Raw genomic sequence first — 19020 nt, 5'->3', positions numbered from 1 at the left:
ATGAATAAACATCAAGGTAGGCATGTTACATCATCTAGCACATTAGTCTAAGCATTACACATCTCTATGTATCACATGAAGCATTTAAAAGCAGTTAAAACAGTCAAACACAGCTTTAAAACACTTATGTTAGCTATAAACAGTTCGAAACAATTTCATAAAATATCATATAATATATCATTAGAAGCGTCTCGAAAAGACGAATCCAACGACACCAAAATCGCCCAAATCTGAGCTACCACGCGCCCACACGCGCCGAAAGAAGATCTCCCACGCGCCCCCACGCGCGTCACGCGCCTAACCCCCTATGCTGACGTCAGCATGACGTCATCAGCGCGTGTCTTCCACGCACCGCGCGTGGCACGCCAGCGCGTGAGCCCCATGCGCGCGTGGTCGACGCGCGGTCCTTCGTTCTGTTTTCAGCAGTCGCCGTTTTCCTCCTCGATTGTTGTGCCGCCGTACTTGTACTCTGTACCTTTGCTTTGCTTTTCTCCGTGCAGAACAACACAACAGTACAACAGTCCACAGCAGATGCAGATGTACAAATATATATACATACTTACAATATCATATATATACTTATTAAATTACGAATTTAATTGTAAGAACTTCAAAAATTCATAATAAAAAATCTATACATCATAAAATTATGAAAAAAATATCCAGACGATCTAAAACACTTGTAGAACCCAGATCAACATTCAAAATTATTCTGAGAAACGATTTCTTATCAGACAAAATTAATCCATGATATAACTTGTAAAAATCATAATCAATTCATACAAGCACATAAAATTCTGAATTTTTTACCACAGATCTATATGCATACAACCTATGCTCTGATACCATTGTTGGATTTTAATCGCAGCGGAGGCATGGTAAAACACTTTTACATATATAAAATCCAAATAATAGCATATAAATTGTGGTAAAAACATAGGGTTCGATTACTAACCTTTAATATGCGATCCAAGAGCAACGATCGAAGATCCTTAGCAGCTGCTCCTCAAACGTGAAGCACTCCACCGGTATCCACCAAGAAAACGACGTTAAGGAGGAGGAGGAGGTGGAGAGAATTAGGTTTTTATAAAATTTGGGGTTAGAATTAAAATAGGGTTTATAATAGTATATTTATAGACAAAATTTTCAGCTGAAATTTTTCCATAAATATTATTATTATTATCCCATTTATTATTATCATTAATAATTAAAACACCTTTTAATTATTAATCCTTTTTCTAAACACTTTAGAAATAATCCTCTCTCTTGATTTAATTTCTAAAAATTAAATTCTTAATTAATAATATTAAGAACTTTTCTTAATTAATTTATAATCAATTAAATATCATTTAATCAATTATTAAATTTGCCAATTAATTATTTATTTCATAAATAAATAATTATTAGCCATTATTAATTAATTCCTCCACCATTAGATCATTCTCTTTTTATGGTGTGACCCTGTAGGTTCAATATTAAGCCGGTAGTAGAAATAAATAATAATAAAACTATTTTATCATTATTTATATAAATTCTCTAATTTATTAAATATGATTAATTAATTAATCACATTTATTCTACATCGTGAGGGATACTTCTCAGCATATCGCGACTATCCGGATAATACGAATTCACTGCTTAGAATACCAAGAACCTATTCAGTGAATAGTTACCGTACAATAAACTCCTTCTACCCTACAATGTCCCGATTAAATACAAGGCATGGATCTCGTGTCAAGCCTATCTAATTTAATCACTTGCTTACCATTTACTATGCTTAATTCTATGTAAATTATAAACTCCTTTCTAATTTCATTCACTCTGGCCAGAGATTCCTGAACTAGCATAAGTGGATCAGCCTTGAACATTTTCTTCCTTCACTGGAAGGGGTAGATCCTTTATTGATCATACACTATCTTCGTGTACAAATTCCTATACCCAGTAGAGCCCTAATAATTGTCCCTGGAGCTAAGAACTAAACCAAAGCATAGTTCCGTGTACACAAGATGACTATGATGACCTCAAGTCTAAGGATACTTGTACAACTATCACTATGTGAACAACTGCTGACACGTGAGTGAACTCCATCAGTTGTTCAGCTGTGCGAGTCATGTTCAGTGAACTTATTCTATAATAATCACCTACATACTAGCTATAGTGTCACCACACAAATGTCTATGAGAACAGACATCCTTCATAATGAAGTAAGCATAGTATGTACCGATCTTTGCGGATTATTAATTACCAGTTAGTAATCATATGATCAGGAACTATTTAAGTTTAGAGTTATCATCTTTTAGGTCTCATTATTATGATCTCATCATAATCCATAAAAGCTTTACTCTAAACTATGGTATATCTTATTTAAACACTTAAATAGATAGAGCCCGTAATAAAAACAAAACAAGTCTTTTATTAATATCAATGAAATCAAAATAGATTACATAAAAGTTATTGCTAAATCCTAATACATGATTGGACTTGGGACATATTCCTTTCACTATATAGTATAATAATCGAAATGAGGTATAATTTGTAGTTTGGTTGACCCTCATTTTGGTTATTTCTTTACATCACGACCGTCAGATCTTCTTCATCAAATAATCAGAGTCGTTAGATCCACATACTAAAAAAATACAGTCCACAAGTTCTCAGGTTCGAATCCCGTAAACAACAAATATTTAAATTATTATTTTTAAAAATACATATAAATTCTCAGGTTCGAATCCCGTTAGCAACAAACATGTATATTATTTATAAAGATACATATAAGTTTTCGGATTCGAATCTTACTCACCAACAACAAATATTTATATTATTATTTATGAAGAAGATCTCATTAGTCATATACTATTTGAACGTAACTTGAAATTATAATTATATAATCATTATTTAATATTTAATTATTTATATAGAATTTTAATAAAATTATATGAAATAAAATTAAAAATATATAAATATTAATAAAAACTCGTGCATCGCGGGCCGTACCTAATAATAATAATAATAATAATAATAATAATAATTTTAGCAAGACACAACACGCGCTTAAAGTTAATAAGGCCTGGGATTACATTTGTTGACTCAATTACTCACACTTCACAGCCTCCGTTGATTTGGCTGAGGTTTATACTCGATACTCTCATTTACTCCTCTATGTTAATTTCATGTTCTAATATTACCTTGACTTGATTGTTTATATGTTTCATAGAACTGCCTATTGTAATTTTATTAAGTTCAGCTTAATTACATGAATATTGTTTTTTTTACTAGAATTATATTGTATTTGTTTCGTAAAAACAGTGCTTAAGTAGTGGTGCTGACCTGGCGATTAATTGTTTTGATATAATAAGGTTTTGAGGCTGTTATAATGATTTTGGTTAGTTAAACGCTTTGAAATGTCTGTGTGCTTTCGATGAATTTCGATGTTAAGAAGCTGCCTTGGTTTTAGTAGGACGGTTGACTTGTAATTTCTTGTTTTCGAGCTTTGGCTGATTTACGAGGTTATTATTGTATGCGTGGATTGTATAAGAATATCAGAGATTAAAATTTGTTGACAAATAGGATTCGGAACTAGCGGAGTTCTAATTTAGTGGTAAGTGTAGAGTGTAATGTATGCATATGGAAGGTGCTAAGTTGGGGTCAGAATTCTGTATTTGTGTCGGAATTTGTAGCGCTTAAGAATTTTGTATTCGGATTATCTTGTTGATTTAAATGATGTCATGGAGACCGGAAATGATTAACAATTAATGTATTAGTTCGTATCTAGGACTAAAGGTATATAATCTAATTGGATTCTTTCGTGCAAAGTTTTGGTTTGATCTAGTATATGTGAATTGAGAATAGTTGTATATTCTAATCGCTTCTCATGATAGATACAATTTAGGTCTAGCTGTCGCACAATTATCGTTATTGTAATTTACATAATAGCCGCGGTGTTTGGCAACCTAGCATCTGAATTATAATCTTGTTGTTACCTACGGAGTTAAGAAACTGTTTGGCATTTGCAACGTATTGGTTTTGCTTGCATAACAATGCTCCTGGTCATTGAGTTTGAGAGTGCTATTAGTCGGTTTTAGTTTGGTAATAAGGCGGGTTTGCTGCATCTAATCTTCTGCTAATGTTTGATGCATCTTGAATAATTCTTGATATATCTTTTTTGTGCTGTTTTAGTTAATGTTGTTTTAATACATATGTTTTCAGTACGAAAATCTGTAACTTTTGGTATAATACATTGTCAATGTGATTGTTCTTCACTTGCTTTTTTTTTGAAGTTTTATGAAGTTGGGACTCTTGTGCTCGATTCAGGCACTATGTACCGAACTTGTCGACCCTACTATACCAAACCAGCCAAGTAGTTTGGCTTGACATTCATAATTGGTCTGTTTTGATCTGAAAAGTGCCCAAACCAGTGAACTTGGTTTAATTCTGTTTGAAAAAACAAATCATGTTATACTTTCTGATATAGGCTAATAATGCCTGTTCTACCAAGAGAAGGAAATTAGATTGTTTATTTCTTCCTTAAAACCTGTTTTTATATATATATATATATTAAAACAGTAATCTACATTTGAACATAATTTAAAAATTATTTAATGAAATTTGCATTTCTTGCTATGTATAATATTATCCTTATTTTTTGGTGTATGCAGAGCCTTTTCTTCACGACATTGTCATCTTCGTCATATAGTATTTAATTGCTTCTGTAGTATCACCCAATGAGTTTCTACGGTCTAGTGGAGCATACTCTGAGGGATATTCTTCTGCTGATCAATCCTACGAGGGACGATTGGGGAATAAGATTTCATATTATTGAAGACATTCGAGCTGCTGTTCAGACTGTCGAAATTCTTAGAGGTAAGCTCCCCGGCTGATTATGCACATCCTTACCCCCTTTCTTTTTATGTACATGCTTTCTCCCTAACTTATTATGTACATCCACGTTTCCTGGCTTATGATGTACCTTCTTGTTCCAATGCTTCCCCATAGTGAGAACTGATTTTGGAGAAAATATTACTTAGTATCATAATTGCAAGATCAAACTAAATAAAGCAGATATGTCACTTTATGTTCATTCTTATTATATTGCTCACATGTTACATTGAGATCCTTATGTAAGATGACTTAATTGACATTTCCACTGGTGATAATGGCATATCCCCCAAAACAGAGATGAATTAATGAAGGCCATACGAAGTTGGATGTAAATTTGAGATGTTCATTGATAATACTTAGTTACTGCAGTTTCTTAATTTTTTGAATGGAGTAGCTCTTTTTTATTGGAAATGGCAATATGACCAACTCACGTTTGAACTCTGTAAACAGGTGCAACGGTGGAGCCGTTTGGATCATTTGTATCTAATCTCTTCACAAGGTGGGGAGATTTGGATATATCAATAGAAATATTAACTAATTCATATATTTCGAATACGGCTAAGAAGCAAAAGCAAAACTTGTTAAGAGATGTTCTGAAAGCTCTTAGAAGTAAAGGTAATCCCTTTCAAGATCTTGATACTATTTATATATATGTAATTGTGGTTGCCTCGCAATGTTTTACAATATGGTTTGGAAATAATAGATCTTGATACTATTTACATATATGTAATTCTGGTTGCCTTGTGATGTTTCACAATATGATTTGGAAAATGTTGTATCTGTGGAGTCTACTGATTTTTGCATTTTAGAGCATATAATCTATATTTATTGGTGTAACTTGCCTAATTATCGCTTCCTTGTGTTGGTTCAAGTAATTTTTTTGCAAGTGACTCAGTGCTATCCTGGAAGGTGAAAAAACATAAGAAATCATCCTTCTTCAACATGCCAACGAAAGGCATATTTACTTTATGGACATGCACACTAAGCTTAAAAACATGATTGCATCTTTCTCATGATTTATCTTCTAGATACCTGTAACCTGTCTCATTTTCTTCACATGATCACAAAACCATATACTTTGTTGCTGTGTGCTGTGAATCAAACTCACTTCTACTACTTAAATAGTTGCACAGGTATATAACTTCGATACTAGATAATAATAATGTTTAACAGGAAAATGAACAAGATATGACTCCTATTATCGACAAGAACAATAGAGCCTCGCCAATCGTTCGAGAGGATTGGTCTCTCCTACATAAGCACTGTAATAATACTCCACATAACCCTAATTTTCCTCTTCCCCCGAATAAGTAATCACAATTCTGATTCTATCTACTCCCCGCTGGAGTTACCAAACTGCCCCTGTCTTTTAAATTACCAAACCGCCCTGGTCTTGCTCTGTTTCTCTTTTCTTGTCCTTGGTATTTTTCCTTGAATAAGTTAACAGCACAGGTGCCTTATGTGGGTTCCCTGCATTACCCTGGGCCCAAAAAGCCACCTTGTCCCCAAGGTGGAACTGAGGAAAATGGATGTCAACATTCAAGAAGTCCTCCCAAGTAGCTTCCCAACTAGGCAATACTTTCCACTTCAATAATACTTGAGTCACAGCTTGTCCTCCATGGTTTTGGGTGCGGACATCTCACACTAATTCTGGCTCCACATTGAGCACCACATCTGCAGACAACTGAGGAGGAATAGTGGGGTTTGCCATGACTGAACCAATAGCACGCTTTAACTGAGATATGTGAAATACGTTGTGAATCCTGGAAGTTGGTGGCAACTCGAGTTTGTACGCAACCTTTCCCACTCGCTCGGCTATGACAAAAGGACCATAGAAACGAGGAGAGAGCTTCTCATTGCGCCTGGTAGCCAATGACGATTGTCGATATGGCTGAAGTTTGATATAGACAGCCTCCCCCACCTGAAATTCTAAGTGTCAGCGTTTAGCATCTTCATAAGACTTCATGTACTGCTGGGCCCGGAGAAGATGGGCCTTCAAGTCATCTAAAAGCGCATCCCTTTCTATCATCAACTCTTCTAACGTGGCTACAGTTGTGCCCCCTTGTTCAAAACGAATGAGACGTGGAGGTTCACGTCCGTAGAGAGCTTGAAAGGGTGAGTGTTTAGTCGAGGCATGAACAAATGTGTTATAACAATATTCAGCCAATGGCAGCCAAGTACTCCATGTTCGGGGCTGGCCATTCATGAAACACCTAAGATACCCTTCTAGTGTTTTATTAACTACCTCTGTTTGACCGTCCGACTGGGGGTGGTAAGCTGAGCTGTGCCGTAATAAGGTGCCTTGCATTTTGAATAACTCTTTCCAAAAGAGGCTCATGAAGATACGGTCACGATCTGAGACTATAGTGGAGGGAAACCCGTGCAAACGCACTATCTCTTTGATAAACAGATTTGCAACTGTAACAGCAGAGAATGGGTGGCTCAAACCCAAAAAATGACTGTACTTTGTGAGACGATCAACGACTACCAGCACCGTGTTAAACCCATTGGAACGGGGCAGGCCCTCAATAAAATCAAGAGACACATCTTCCCAAACTTTAGTTGGGATTGGAAGTTGTTGGAGGAGGCCGGCTGGTCGTAGGGTGGAGTATTTGTTTTTCTGACATATAACACACATTTGGACATATTTTGATACTGCCTGTCGCATACCTACCCAAAACCATTCACTGGACAGCCGCTTGTAGGTTTTGAACTCACCCGCATGGCCCCCAAGTGCCGAATCGTGGTATTCATGCAACAATTTAATCACTAGAGTAGACTTGGAAGGTAAGACTAATCTTCCCTTGTATCGTACCACATCCTTGTCCAAAGTGTAGCCCTGCATGGGCATGTTTCCAGCCTTTAATTCTCTCTGCAATTTCTGTATGAAAGGATCAACCTGAAGCTGCTGATGTAAATCTGCCCAATCCACACCACTTATAGTTACCAGAGAATTCAAAGTTGATGTGCCAACAAATTCACGAGATAACGCATCAGCCACCCTGTTTGTTGGGCCTGGTTTATAATGAATAGTAAAATTATACCCCATTAGCTTGCAAATCCAGCTTTGGTAGTCTGCTCCCACTTCCCGCTGCCCCATGATGTACTTTAGGCTTTGTTGATCAGTGCGGATCTCAAATTTATTTCCCAGGAGGTAGTGACGCCACTTCTGAACAGACAAAACAATCGCCATCAACTCTTTTTCATACACTGATTTCATTCGGGCCCGAGGTCCAAGAACTTTACTAAAAAATGCAATAGGGTGGTTATTTTGCATTAACACCGCCCTTAAACCAACCCCTGATGCGTCCGTCTCCAAAATGAAGGGTAACTTAAAATTTGGCATGACTAAAACCGGGGCCGTTGTCATAGCTTTCTTTAAGTCCTGAAAAGCTTGGTTTGCTGCTGAATTCCACGCAAAGCAATCTTTCTTTAGCTGTCCGGTTAGAGGGAATGCAATTCGGGCATAGCTTTTTATGAATTTTCTATAGTACCCGGTTAGGCCCAAGAATCCCCGTAATGCCTTGATGTTTTGGGGTACTGGCCATTTAGTCATAGCCTGCACTTTAGTTGGGTCTACTGCCACTCCTTCTACGGAAATAACATGCCCCAAATAAGAGATCTTATGCCTCCCGAATTCACATTTTTTCTCATTGGCATACAATTTATGTCGCGCTAACAATTCCAGGACCTGCTGCACATGGCCCGCATGTTCTTCCTCATTCGCACTATATACCAAAATATCGTTGAAAAATACGAGGACGAATTTCCGAAGGCATGGACGGAATATATCATTCATAATGCTTTGAAACGTGGTCGAGGCATTTGTAAGGCCAAACGACATTACCAAAAATTCGTAATGGCCTTCGTGAGTCCGAAAAGCCGTTTTTGGTACATCCTCCATGCACACCCTCACTTGATGGTACCCCGATTTCAAATCTAACTTTGAATAAATTCCTGCCCCAAAAAGCTCATCAAGAAGTTCATCAATTGCGGGAATAGGGTATTTATCTGGAACGGTTACCTTATTTAAGGCACGGTAATCAACACAAAATCGCCATGATCCGTCTTTTTTTTTTACTAAAAGGACAGGGCTGGAAAATGGGCTACTCGACACTTGTATAATTTGTGCAGCCAGCATATCTCGAATTAGCTTCTCGATTTCCTCTTTTTGGTTGTGGGGGTAACGATATGGACGGACACTAACAGGGTTTGCCCCCTCCCGCAACATAATCTTGTGTTCCTGTGGCCTCACGGGCGGTAAACCTGCTGGCATATGAAAAACTTCATTGTATTTCTCTAGTATTGGTCTCAAAAATTCTGGTGTGTTTCTATTTTCCCCCTCGCTGTTCCTACCAGCTCCTGTCTGTTCTAACACGTTTAACTCCACCAAATACCCTGAACCTCCTTTTCTTAAGTGTCATATCATAGCTTTTAATGATACCCCTGTACGCCCTAGTGACGGATCCCCTTTAAGAGTGATTACATCTTTCCCAACCTGAAATTTGATCGTTTGTTGCTTCCAATTGATGGTAGTTGTGGCTAATTTTTCTAACCATTGTACTCTTAATATTACGTCCGAGTTGCCTAAGGGAAGCGGCAAGAAATCCTCAATTATATTAGCCCCCTGTAACTCCAGTACTACCCCCAAGCAGATTCCCTTACCTTGCACCTCCTCCCCTGTCCCCAACGATACGCCAAATGACGTGGAAGGCGATACCCTAACCCCTAGTCTCGCAATAGCTTCCTTAGATAAAAAATTATGAGTCGCACCTGGATCAACCATCACTACAACCTTCTGGTCATTGATTGTTCCTTCCAGCTTGAAGGTCTTAGGGCTTGTAAGCCCCATTACGGAGTTTAATGAGATCTCTGCATGGGTTGTGTCCGTGGGTAATTCTCCCAACTCCTCTTGCAACTCACTCCCTGGACTAAGTTCCCCTTCTTCATCTTCCTCTTCTTGTGTGAGGAGTACACTCAATTCTTTGCGACGACACCGATGTCCAATTGACCATTTATCATCACAACGGTAGCATAGCCCCTTTTCCCTCTTCAACTGCAACTCCTTCTCACTTAATCTCCTTATTTCACCGAGAGGTTTTGCTACTGGTAACGGACTACTGCCAGTTGTTACCGTGGAGGCTGCATAACTCGTATTGAATCTGTTGGGGGAAGAGTAAGTAGATTGATTGCTTTGGTTCGCAAAGCTGGACTGCCCACTTCCACTACTCCTGCTACTTGCACTGGACCCCATTCGCCACTCTGCCTTATGACTTGTCCCCAGCCTTATCTTATCCTCCACCATTAAGGCCAATTCCATCGCATGGTCTACGGATACAGGTCCTAACAAGCGAACCTCAGCCCGTATCTCACTTTTTAGCCCATTAAGAAACTGACCTAACGCCAACTCCTCCGATACATTCTCTAAGGGTGCAAGTAACTCTATAAATTTTAATTTGTACTCAGAAACTGTACCTGTTTGGTTGTGTCCCAACCATTGTTCCTGCAGCGTTCCAGTTGCCACTGACCTGAATTGACGTCGGAGAAGCAATTTCACTTGTTCCCAGCGTTCAATTGGCCTTCTACGGTGTTCCCACTGGAACCAAATTAAGGCTTGCCCCTCCAATGCTACCACTGTGGCTTCTATCTTCTCTTCTTCACTTAGGCGGTAGAAGTTGAAATACCGCTCTGCCCGCAATATCCAACCATCCGGGTTGGTACCATCAAATAGGGGTAAGTCTAACCGTTTGAACCTCCAATTTGACCCCCCTGCAAAACCTCCATTAAAACCCATTCCTCCACCAGGTCCTCCACCCTACCCGACGCCTCCATGTCCCTCTTCCCCAATAGGCGTCCCACTCGAATTACTGCTTTCCCCCACTGCTAAGCCCCCATTTTTTACAGAACCCTGTAACCCAACCTGATTGATGCTCTTCTCTAAATTCTTTGACAGACCCATGTGCGTCGACTGAAGCCCAGTTATAGTAGACTGCATCTCTCTTTGAAATTTCACTTGATTCTCCTTTATTGATGTAATTAAAGACTCCTGGTGTTCTCTAGAGTGGCTAATTCGTCCCTCCAAACGAATTGTAGCCTCTTCCAGCTTATTCTCCTGCCTCTTCAGTGTCTCTTCCATACAAGATAGAAACCTATTTGCCAGTGCTTGTTCCATCGCTGCCACTGCAGCTTTTAACGCCGCCGACACTTCTTCAGCCACGGTTGTACGGATCGTGTTGTGTATGGATGTAACCCCTTGTTCCAGCTCATCCAAACGTTGTTTTGTATCCTTTGGCACCATCGATCTACTGCTCTGATACCAGATTTTGCTGTGAATCAAACTCACTTCTACTACTTAAATAGTTGCACAGGTATATAACTTCGATACTAGATAATAATAATAATGTTTAACAGGAAAATGAACAAGATATGACTCCTATTATCGACAAGAACAATAGAGCCTCGCTAATCGTTCGAGATGATTGGTCTCTCCTACATAAGCACTGTAATAAAACTCCACATAACCCTAATTTTCCTCTTCCCCCGAATAAGTAATCACAATTCTGATTCTATCTACTCCCCGCTGGAGTTACCAAACTGCCCCTGTCTTTTAAATTACCAAACTGCCCTGGTCTTGCTCTGTTTCTCTTTTCTTGTCCTTGGTATTTTTCCTTGAATAAGTTAACAGCACAGGTGCCTTATGTGGGTTCCCTGCACTGTGTATGATGCCTTTTTTTGAATATTGTCTATTGGCAATGTGTATTTTGCATATTTTAGTCATTCTTTGTCATTAATACTACACGAGGATGGTTGCTTTGATGTGTTCAATTCATAGATGCTGCTAATACTTGGAAATGCCAAAGTTTTTTAAAATATCGCAAACAACCACCAAAATATTTAGCGGAGCAGCATTTTCTGAACGGACCGAACCAACCATTTCTGCTAGATAAATGTATGACGAAGAATGATGGAGATATTTGGAATACAGATTTCCTATAAAGATTGTAGGACAGGCTTTGGACAACTAGATGGATCATATACATGCAAAGAAAGTAAATGGTTTTGTGATAAGCTTAAGAATATAAATATATAATGAAACATTTATTTGTTAGAGAAATTCATGACAAAAATGTTATATTCTTGATTTATAGAGTTAAATGCACTTTGTACCCTCAAACAAAGTTGAAAAAACAATTTTGTATCAGAACTTTCAGAAATACAACTTGCACCCCTCAACTTCGACTTGCTAAGTCAGTATGCACCCTTTTGCAGATTATAATTAAAATGATAAGGGGTAAAACTGGAATTTCATTTTAAAATGTAAATAAATTTTAGTTAGAATTTCAAATACAAGTTAAAATATTTATAAAAATGATTTCTTTTATATTAAATATTAATATTGACCAAAATATTTTTATTAAATGCACATGAAATAATAATGACGTCAAAGAATTAAAAATGAAACAATTAGATTTAAATTAAGTATATAATTAAAAAAATATAAAAAGTCATTTTGAATTTACTTTTGGTAAAATTATATAATTTTTGGCATTATTATTATAACTAAAATTTGAAACTCAACTAAATAGTATTATTCGAAAATTTTAAAGTTCTTATTTTATAGCTATAATAACAAAGTTCAGTTTTTAATATAATCTGAAAAATAAGAAATTTAGTTTAGTTAATATTTTACTGAAATTCCCATTTTACCCCTTACTTTTTTAATTATAACAGTCAAAGGGGTGCTTCCTGATTTGGTGGGTTGAAGTAGAGGGGTGCAAACTGAGTTTCCAATACTCTTGATACACATTTGTTTTTGAAACAAAATAAGAGGGTGCAAAGTGCAATTAACCTTGAATTATATGAATGTAGCCTTTGCTTGTCATGTAGAGGAAGAATGATTGCTCAAGTTTTTACAGTGCACAGAATGCACTCATAAGAAATTAACACTAATATATCATCAGGAACTGTGGACGATCTTGGATATGGATAAGAAATTAACTGATCCCATCTTAAAGTTGGGCACAACTTTCTGCATGAGCTAATTAAACGAACTATTGAATTTGATATTCTTAGACACATCTGTTTTAATATTATAACTAGGACTTTCTGCAGGTACGTGGCGTAAGCTCAAATATATTGGTAATGCTAGAGTACCCATCTTAAAGTTGGAGCACAACCTTCAAAATATCTCTTGTGATATCTCCATCAATAATTTGAACGGTCAAATGAAGTCCAAGTTGCTGTTCTGGATCAATGATATTGATGGACGCTTTCGTGATATGGTTTTGCTAGTATGTCCCCATGTCAAAGAATAAGTGCTATCTTGGGAAGTATAACTGTATAAGGACCATTTTGACCCTTTTTTATGTACAGGTCAAGGAATGGGCCAAAGCACATGATATCAATGATTCAAAGTCTGGGTCTTTGAATTCATATTCTCTCAGTTTGCTGATTATCTTTCATTTTCAGGTATATCAGTATCTTCTATTTGTGTTAATAAATTTGCTGCACTGTAAATGGTTTCCAATCAAGTGAGTAGTTATTTTTAAAGTTTAGAAGGATAACAAGTAATGATTAAAAGACATCATAAATAATTAAAACGTGCATAAAGGGAAGACAACATAGCATAGCAAATTGTTTTTGCATCATGTAATTAGTATCCTTTTTTAGGGATTTTGCCTTGTGCATAAATAGCTTAGAATAATTTGATGCTTGTGTTTGTTTTGGATGATTTTGGTATATAACTGATTTTCCAAATGTCTTCTGGTCTATAGAAATGTTATTTTAGTATAAGAGCTTGGTTGCTTAATTAGTATCTATAATTCGACTCTTGTATTTGTTTTGGATGATTCTAGTATATAACGGATTTTCCACATGTCTTCTGGTCTATACAAAAGTTATTTTAGTATAAGAGCTTGGTTGCTTAATTTTTTTGGCTAATTTAATATTATGTTTATTATAACATGAAAGTCTGAACTTCTACATTGTTTATCTTGATCCCATTCTCCAATATTTCGCACAGACATGCGTACCTGCAATTCTACCTCCTCTTAAAGATATATATCCAGGAAATTTGTCGGATGACCTTAAAGGTACCCTTTATGATAAATTTATATATTATTGGACAACATTTAGTTACATTTTTTTTATATTTTTGCTTGTTATATTTGAAATGCAAGTCTAGCTAAACTTTCCTGCCTCACTCTCAATTGATGAACATATCTCATTGGAGTATTATGTGCCTGCCCCTGCCTAATTCAAATTCTTAAATATGAATATCTCATCTCTCTCTATATATATGTAGTGGTTGTAGTGCATATCTTTGGTTTCGAGTGGGAAATGCTGGGTTTGCTTGGTTTAGTTTAGTTATATATAACTATAAGGTGTATGTTCTGAATATAAACTGACGGCAACAAGTGAAGTGATGGTACATCGGCTTACAGTGTACTGACTACTGACTACTAACTTAGCCTGTTAAAACCTAATTTAATGGGGTCAAGCTAAGAGTCTAATTGGGGGCTAAAAATCTGATTCCAAAATTACACAATATAGATACAGGATATATTGTACCCTCTATGGTAAATCAAGTTGTTTAAATATAATTGGGCTTTCTATTGCTGAAGTCCTCAGAGATCGTATTGCAGGCTAATTCAGTAATCTTTTTTAGACGTAAGGGGTACAAACACTATATATATTTCATATGTGGGTACAAAAAATTTAGTCATTTTATGTATAGGGTTTAATTTAAAACATGTACTGAAAATCCTAGAGATTTATCACTGTGATTTAAACTTCATGCATTTCATGATGATTGCATGATGTAAAAATATGTGCAGAGATTAACATCCTGCAATCTGAAAATCATCTGTTTTGGTAGGAAGATTAACATCATGCGATCTGAAAATCATCTGTTTTGGTAGGGAATATCATCGTTTGAAATTTATGTCAGTTAATTAAGGTTCTAATTTATTGCACTACTACACATTTTAACTTGCATAATATTCATTTTTGAACTTGCATAGCACTTTCAAGTACTATGTAAGCCAGTGCTATGCAAGTGAAATCCAGTTACATAACACTTTTTTTTGTGCTATCCAAGTTCATTACTTAGATAACACTTCTTGAAAGAGCTATGCAAGTAAGTTCTACCTAAGCGAAACACTACATCAGCATTTCTTCAAACACTATCTAAGACTATTAAATTGAAAACTCTACCTACTTATGTAGCTCTTTAAAATCGCTGTGCAAGTAGTCCACCATTTAAATAAAATAAATATTTCTATTGCACTTTTTCAAAATCCCAGTTTAATTGTTTTTTCAGCCACTATTATTTTTACAAAAACATTTCACAACTACAGTTATAAATAGGCTATAACCAATTCCGATATAAAAATTAGACTAGCAACTCGTATTGCTTCGCTATAACCCAAATTAATTCCAGATATCAAAATGTTACAATAAAATAGCATACTTCAAAAAAATTCAAATATCAGCATGTTACAGTAAAACATCAAAATCTACTTCTTTAGCTATTTGTTCTTGAGAAACAATATAGCATCCAACTGTAATCAAATTCTCAGCCAATCTTCCACTCTTAAAATTGATACATATGTGTATCTGTAGATTGTATGAATTGCAGCTGGCTTCATCTTAATCGAAGATATATTCTCTGCACCCATGGTATGTAAATATAAACATGGATTGTTGCAAGGCTGAATCAATAAAAAATGCGTCTGCATCATTTAATATTACCAAGTCAATCAATGCAGGCTTAGTCTTGGTTAAGACAAAATTGACACGTGAAATATTAATAACTAAACGTACCATTTGAATCATCTGCCACATTTTCTTTTGCATCATACATATGCGGTCTGCACCCTGCAAATATGATTAGCTCATTTCAAGATCTTTAGAATGATACATACATTAAATTCTCATAAGAGTTTTAAGAAATTGGAATTATGGATTATTGTGAGGGTTCAATGTTATCCCCATTGCAACATCAACTAAATTTTTTATCAAGAATAGTATTAATTCAGTAATAAACTTCAAAGTTTTTAGAAACTTACACGTTCTAGTTGCCTACTTTCCACAATATAGTATAGCCTTTGTTTGTTCTGACTGAAATATAAAAAGATAGAAAAATCAGGCATTTCCCTCAATTCTAAGTTCGTATAAAAACTAAGTTAAATCTAACCAAGAAGAAAAGTTTATTACACTGGATGGAAATCTAGGTTCCTTGCAGAATAATGACAAGACCATTTGGCAATAAAGGTCTAGCTCTCTTCTGCACGGTTTAAAGTCAATAGTGTGATAAACCATTTCTGGATTAGCACTATTAGGCTTCACCGTAGATGCCAGCACTACTATAAAGATAAATGAAATGATGTAATGGAATAATAAAAGGGAGAAAATGCTATCAAGGCGAAATACGAAAATGTAAAACTTAGGTATGACACCGTAGTAAACTTAAATAAACATGAAAATGTACACGCCTCTGTCAAAGTGACAAATATATCTCAATCGGTATATATAGACTATAGTATGTATTACTATGATTTTCAGAAGTATAAAAACATACCTTTACCAATATTGGTTGTCCATGCTTTAAACTACTACTACTACTACTACGTACTTACATCGAGTTTAGAGCTTTCGAGAGTATCTTGTTCTCTGAATTCTACTATAAGGCTACCAAAATCGCACTAGCTTTCAACTTCCCAGTATTTAAGCTACAAATATAAACCAGACTATACTTTGGAATTCTAAAAATGATCTTTGAGATTTCTTAGTGGGGTTCCCAAACTGGCAATAATTATGGTAAACACATATTATACTTATATAAATGGTCAGTAAAACTTGCTATTTTTGTGACAGGACTGGAAAATCAGAGAAGATCTTCACTTAAATTATAGGTAAATTTTAGAGTGTGTTTTTTTTATCAGAAGGTCCTCCCCTCTTCAAGTATTCCTCAACCACACCTTTGCCACCCTCTTGGGGCGTCAAATTTCCAAAATCTTAAAATACAAGACTTTTGATCATTTCTTTGCAGAAATTTTACCCTCTTTTGTGCTTTTTTAAACTCTAAAGAACATAGAGAAACGACCTACACGAATAACATCTATAGATTCTCAATCAAACTCAACATTAACCAAATAAATTTACTGAAATTTTGAAACTTATATTCTGATTTTTCCAAAGAAGATAAGAAAAACTAGGGTGACTAACAACATTGATCAAGGCCGGACCAAATTTAGATTATCTTTCAATTGCAAACTCTTACAAAGTAAATAAGTCATTATGGTAAATATAAATTATACTTATGTGTGAAACCTCTAATTTCAATCATATCTTTTCACATCTAGAAAAATTGATGTGAATAACATGGCTAATTCCAAGTATCATGGAATCCAGGAAGACACAGTGACTACAATCAAAAAAATGTTCAGGATTAGCTCTCTTTCTGGGATAAGATCAATTCTATAAATATAAGGATGTGCATATTATCGCAACTGAGATAATATAGTTATGTCAGGTATATAAGTTGGGTTGCTCATATCAGCATCAAGCACCTTCATTTGGTCTAATTATGAACAACTAAATTAAACACAAAAGATAAACCTCTAACTAAGCATGCCAGATGCAGTACTAAAACAGGGAAAACAAGTGAAGAATAACCCCTAATTAAAACCTCTAAAATTAAAAATCCATCAAGTTAAAAAAACCTAATCGAAAACCCTAAATTAGGAAACCCATAATTTGAATACTCACGAATTGATATGAGTGTGATATGAAGGCAGGATACTCACAAATCGTATAAGATTAACATGATGGTCAGGATTGGCTCTATGAAATTCGTTTGATTAATTTGTTCGAATTTAAGGCAGAGTGATTGATAAAGACCCAGACACCATACCTCAGAGAAGATCCGGAAAAACTTTCCGATGGAGGTTCAAAGTGCTTGCTCAATTTTCCCAGACTGGTTCTATGAATTGCCTCGATCAGTGCGGGGACGGACAGACGCATTGTGTTGAAGAAATAAAGTACTCCTTTTTGATAACTTACAATACGTTTACTTCACTAGCGCTTCTAAAACCGTTAACTAGGTATTTAAAAATAAATTAAAATAAAATTAATTACTTAGCATACACTATCATATATAACACTTGCCCAAACGCCATACAACTTAAAACTTACATAGCACTTGCCAAATAAACGCTATGTTAGTATTAATTTTTAATTTATGTATATTTTTAATTTTACTTGGTATGACCTTGCATAGCATTTTTTTGAAAAACGTTATGTAAGTTGCTTTCTTGCATAGCACATAAAAAAAAGAGCTATTTAAGTAGTGTCTCCTAAGTTCAAATTTGTAGTAGTGTTGGTTTAATTTATATATTATCTTTTTTGGTATGAAGTAAGATAGAATCCTGGTTGCATGAAAACGTGAAAGCACTTTTAGAATTTTGCAGTTCCAAGTTCGAAAATAGATTTCACTGAATAAGATAATGATGGTTTCTATACAGGTTTGAGAACTGTTGCTGAGAAACATGTTGAAGAAATATGTGCTGCAAACATAAACAAGTTTCGATTGGATAAGTCTAGGCAGATAAACGAAAGTTCTTTATCTACTCTGCTCATTTCTTTTTTCGCGAAGGTACTTATCTTTTTGATCTCCAAACATATTTTGGCATATAATTTAGACAACTATGAATTTATGACCTGCCAAAATGACAAACACAATTCAATTTATGGTTTACATGTATATAACAGTACTTAAGATAATAGCTTAAATATAGATTCACTTTATTACCACATATATATATATATATATTAGTTAATAGTATGAACCTTTTAGTGGATATCATAGCAAGTTCCAGAACTTTCAACTATACCGTTGCAGATTTATATATTGGACATGTTTTTGCCATTATTTTTAATCAGTAAAAGAAGTCTTGGCCAGATTAAAATTCTCGTAAAAGCACCCATTATTTATATTGCTCGTGCATTTCTTCAGAAAGGTTATACTTTGTTAGTTTGTCACTTATAGTTCGGTCTCTGCAGCTCCTGAATTTTGATTGTCACAAATATTTAAAAAGTTTATACTTTGTAAGTGTGTCACTTATAGTTATAGTTCGGTCTCTG

The 19020-nt window shown here is 35.5% G+C and overlaps 1 protein-coding gene across 1 annotated transcript; it reads left to right on the top strand.

The window, feature by feature from the left end:
- The first annotated feature begins 3131 nt into the window (after positions 1-3131).
- Positions 3132-18655, top strand: LOC141690869 (protein HESO1-like). The gene is made up of 7 exons (XM_074495626.1): positions 3132-4857; positions 5326-5490; positions 12988-13166; positions 13249-13344; positions 13898-13967; positions 15499-15555; positions 18402-18655. Exons 1-7 carry the CDS (start codon positions 4719-4721, stop codon positions 18653-18655), a joined length of 960 nt encoding a protein of 319 aa, XP_074351727.1. The 5' UTR covers positions 3132-4718.
- Positions 18656-19020: the final 365 nt, after the last annotated feature.

This window comes from Apium graveolens, chromosome 10 (assembly GCF_009905375.1).
Source record: "Apium graveolens cultivar Ventura chromosome 10, ASM990537v1, whole genome shotgun sequence".
NCBI lineage: Eukaryota > Viridiplantae > Streptophyta > Magnoliopsida > Apiales > Apiaceae > Apium > Apium graveolens.
The sequence above is the reverse complement of the archived record's forward strand: the minus strand, read 5'-3'. Positions and strand labels throughout refer to the sequence as shown.

Excerpts from the sequence above, each read along its gene's own strand:
- LOC141690869 (XM_074495626.1), top strand. The coding sequence starts at position 4,719 with ATGAGTTTCTACGGTCTAGTGGAGCATACTCTGAGGGATATTCTTCTG. Across the intron at positions 4,858-5,325 it reads GACTGTCGAAATTCTTAGAG|GTGCAACGGTGGAGCCGTTT; the intron begins GTAAGCTCCCCG and ends CTCTGTAAACAG. Across the intron at positions 15,556-18,401 it reads ATATATTCTCTGCACCCATG|GTTTGAGAACTGTTGCTGAG; the intron begins GTATGTAAATAT and ends GTTTCTATACAG.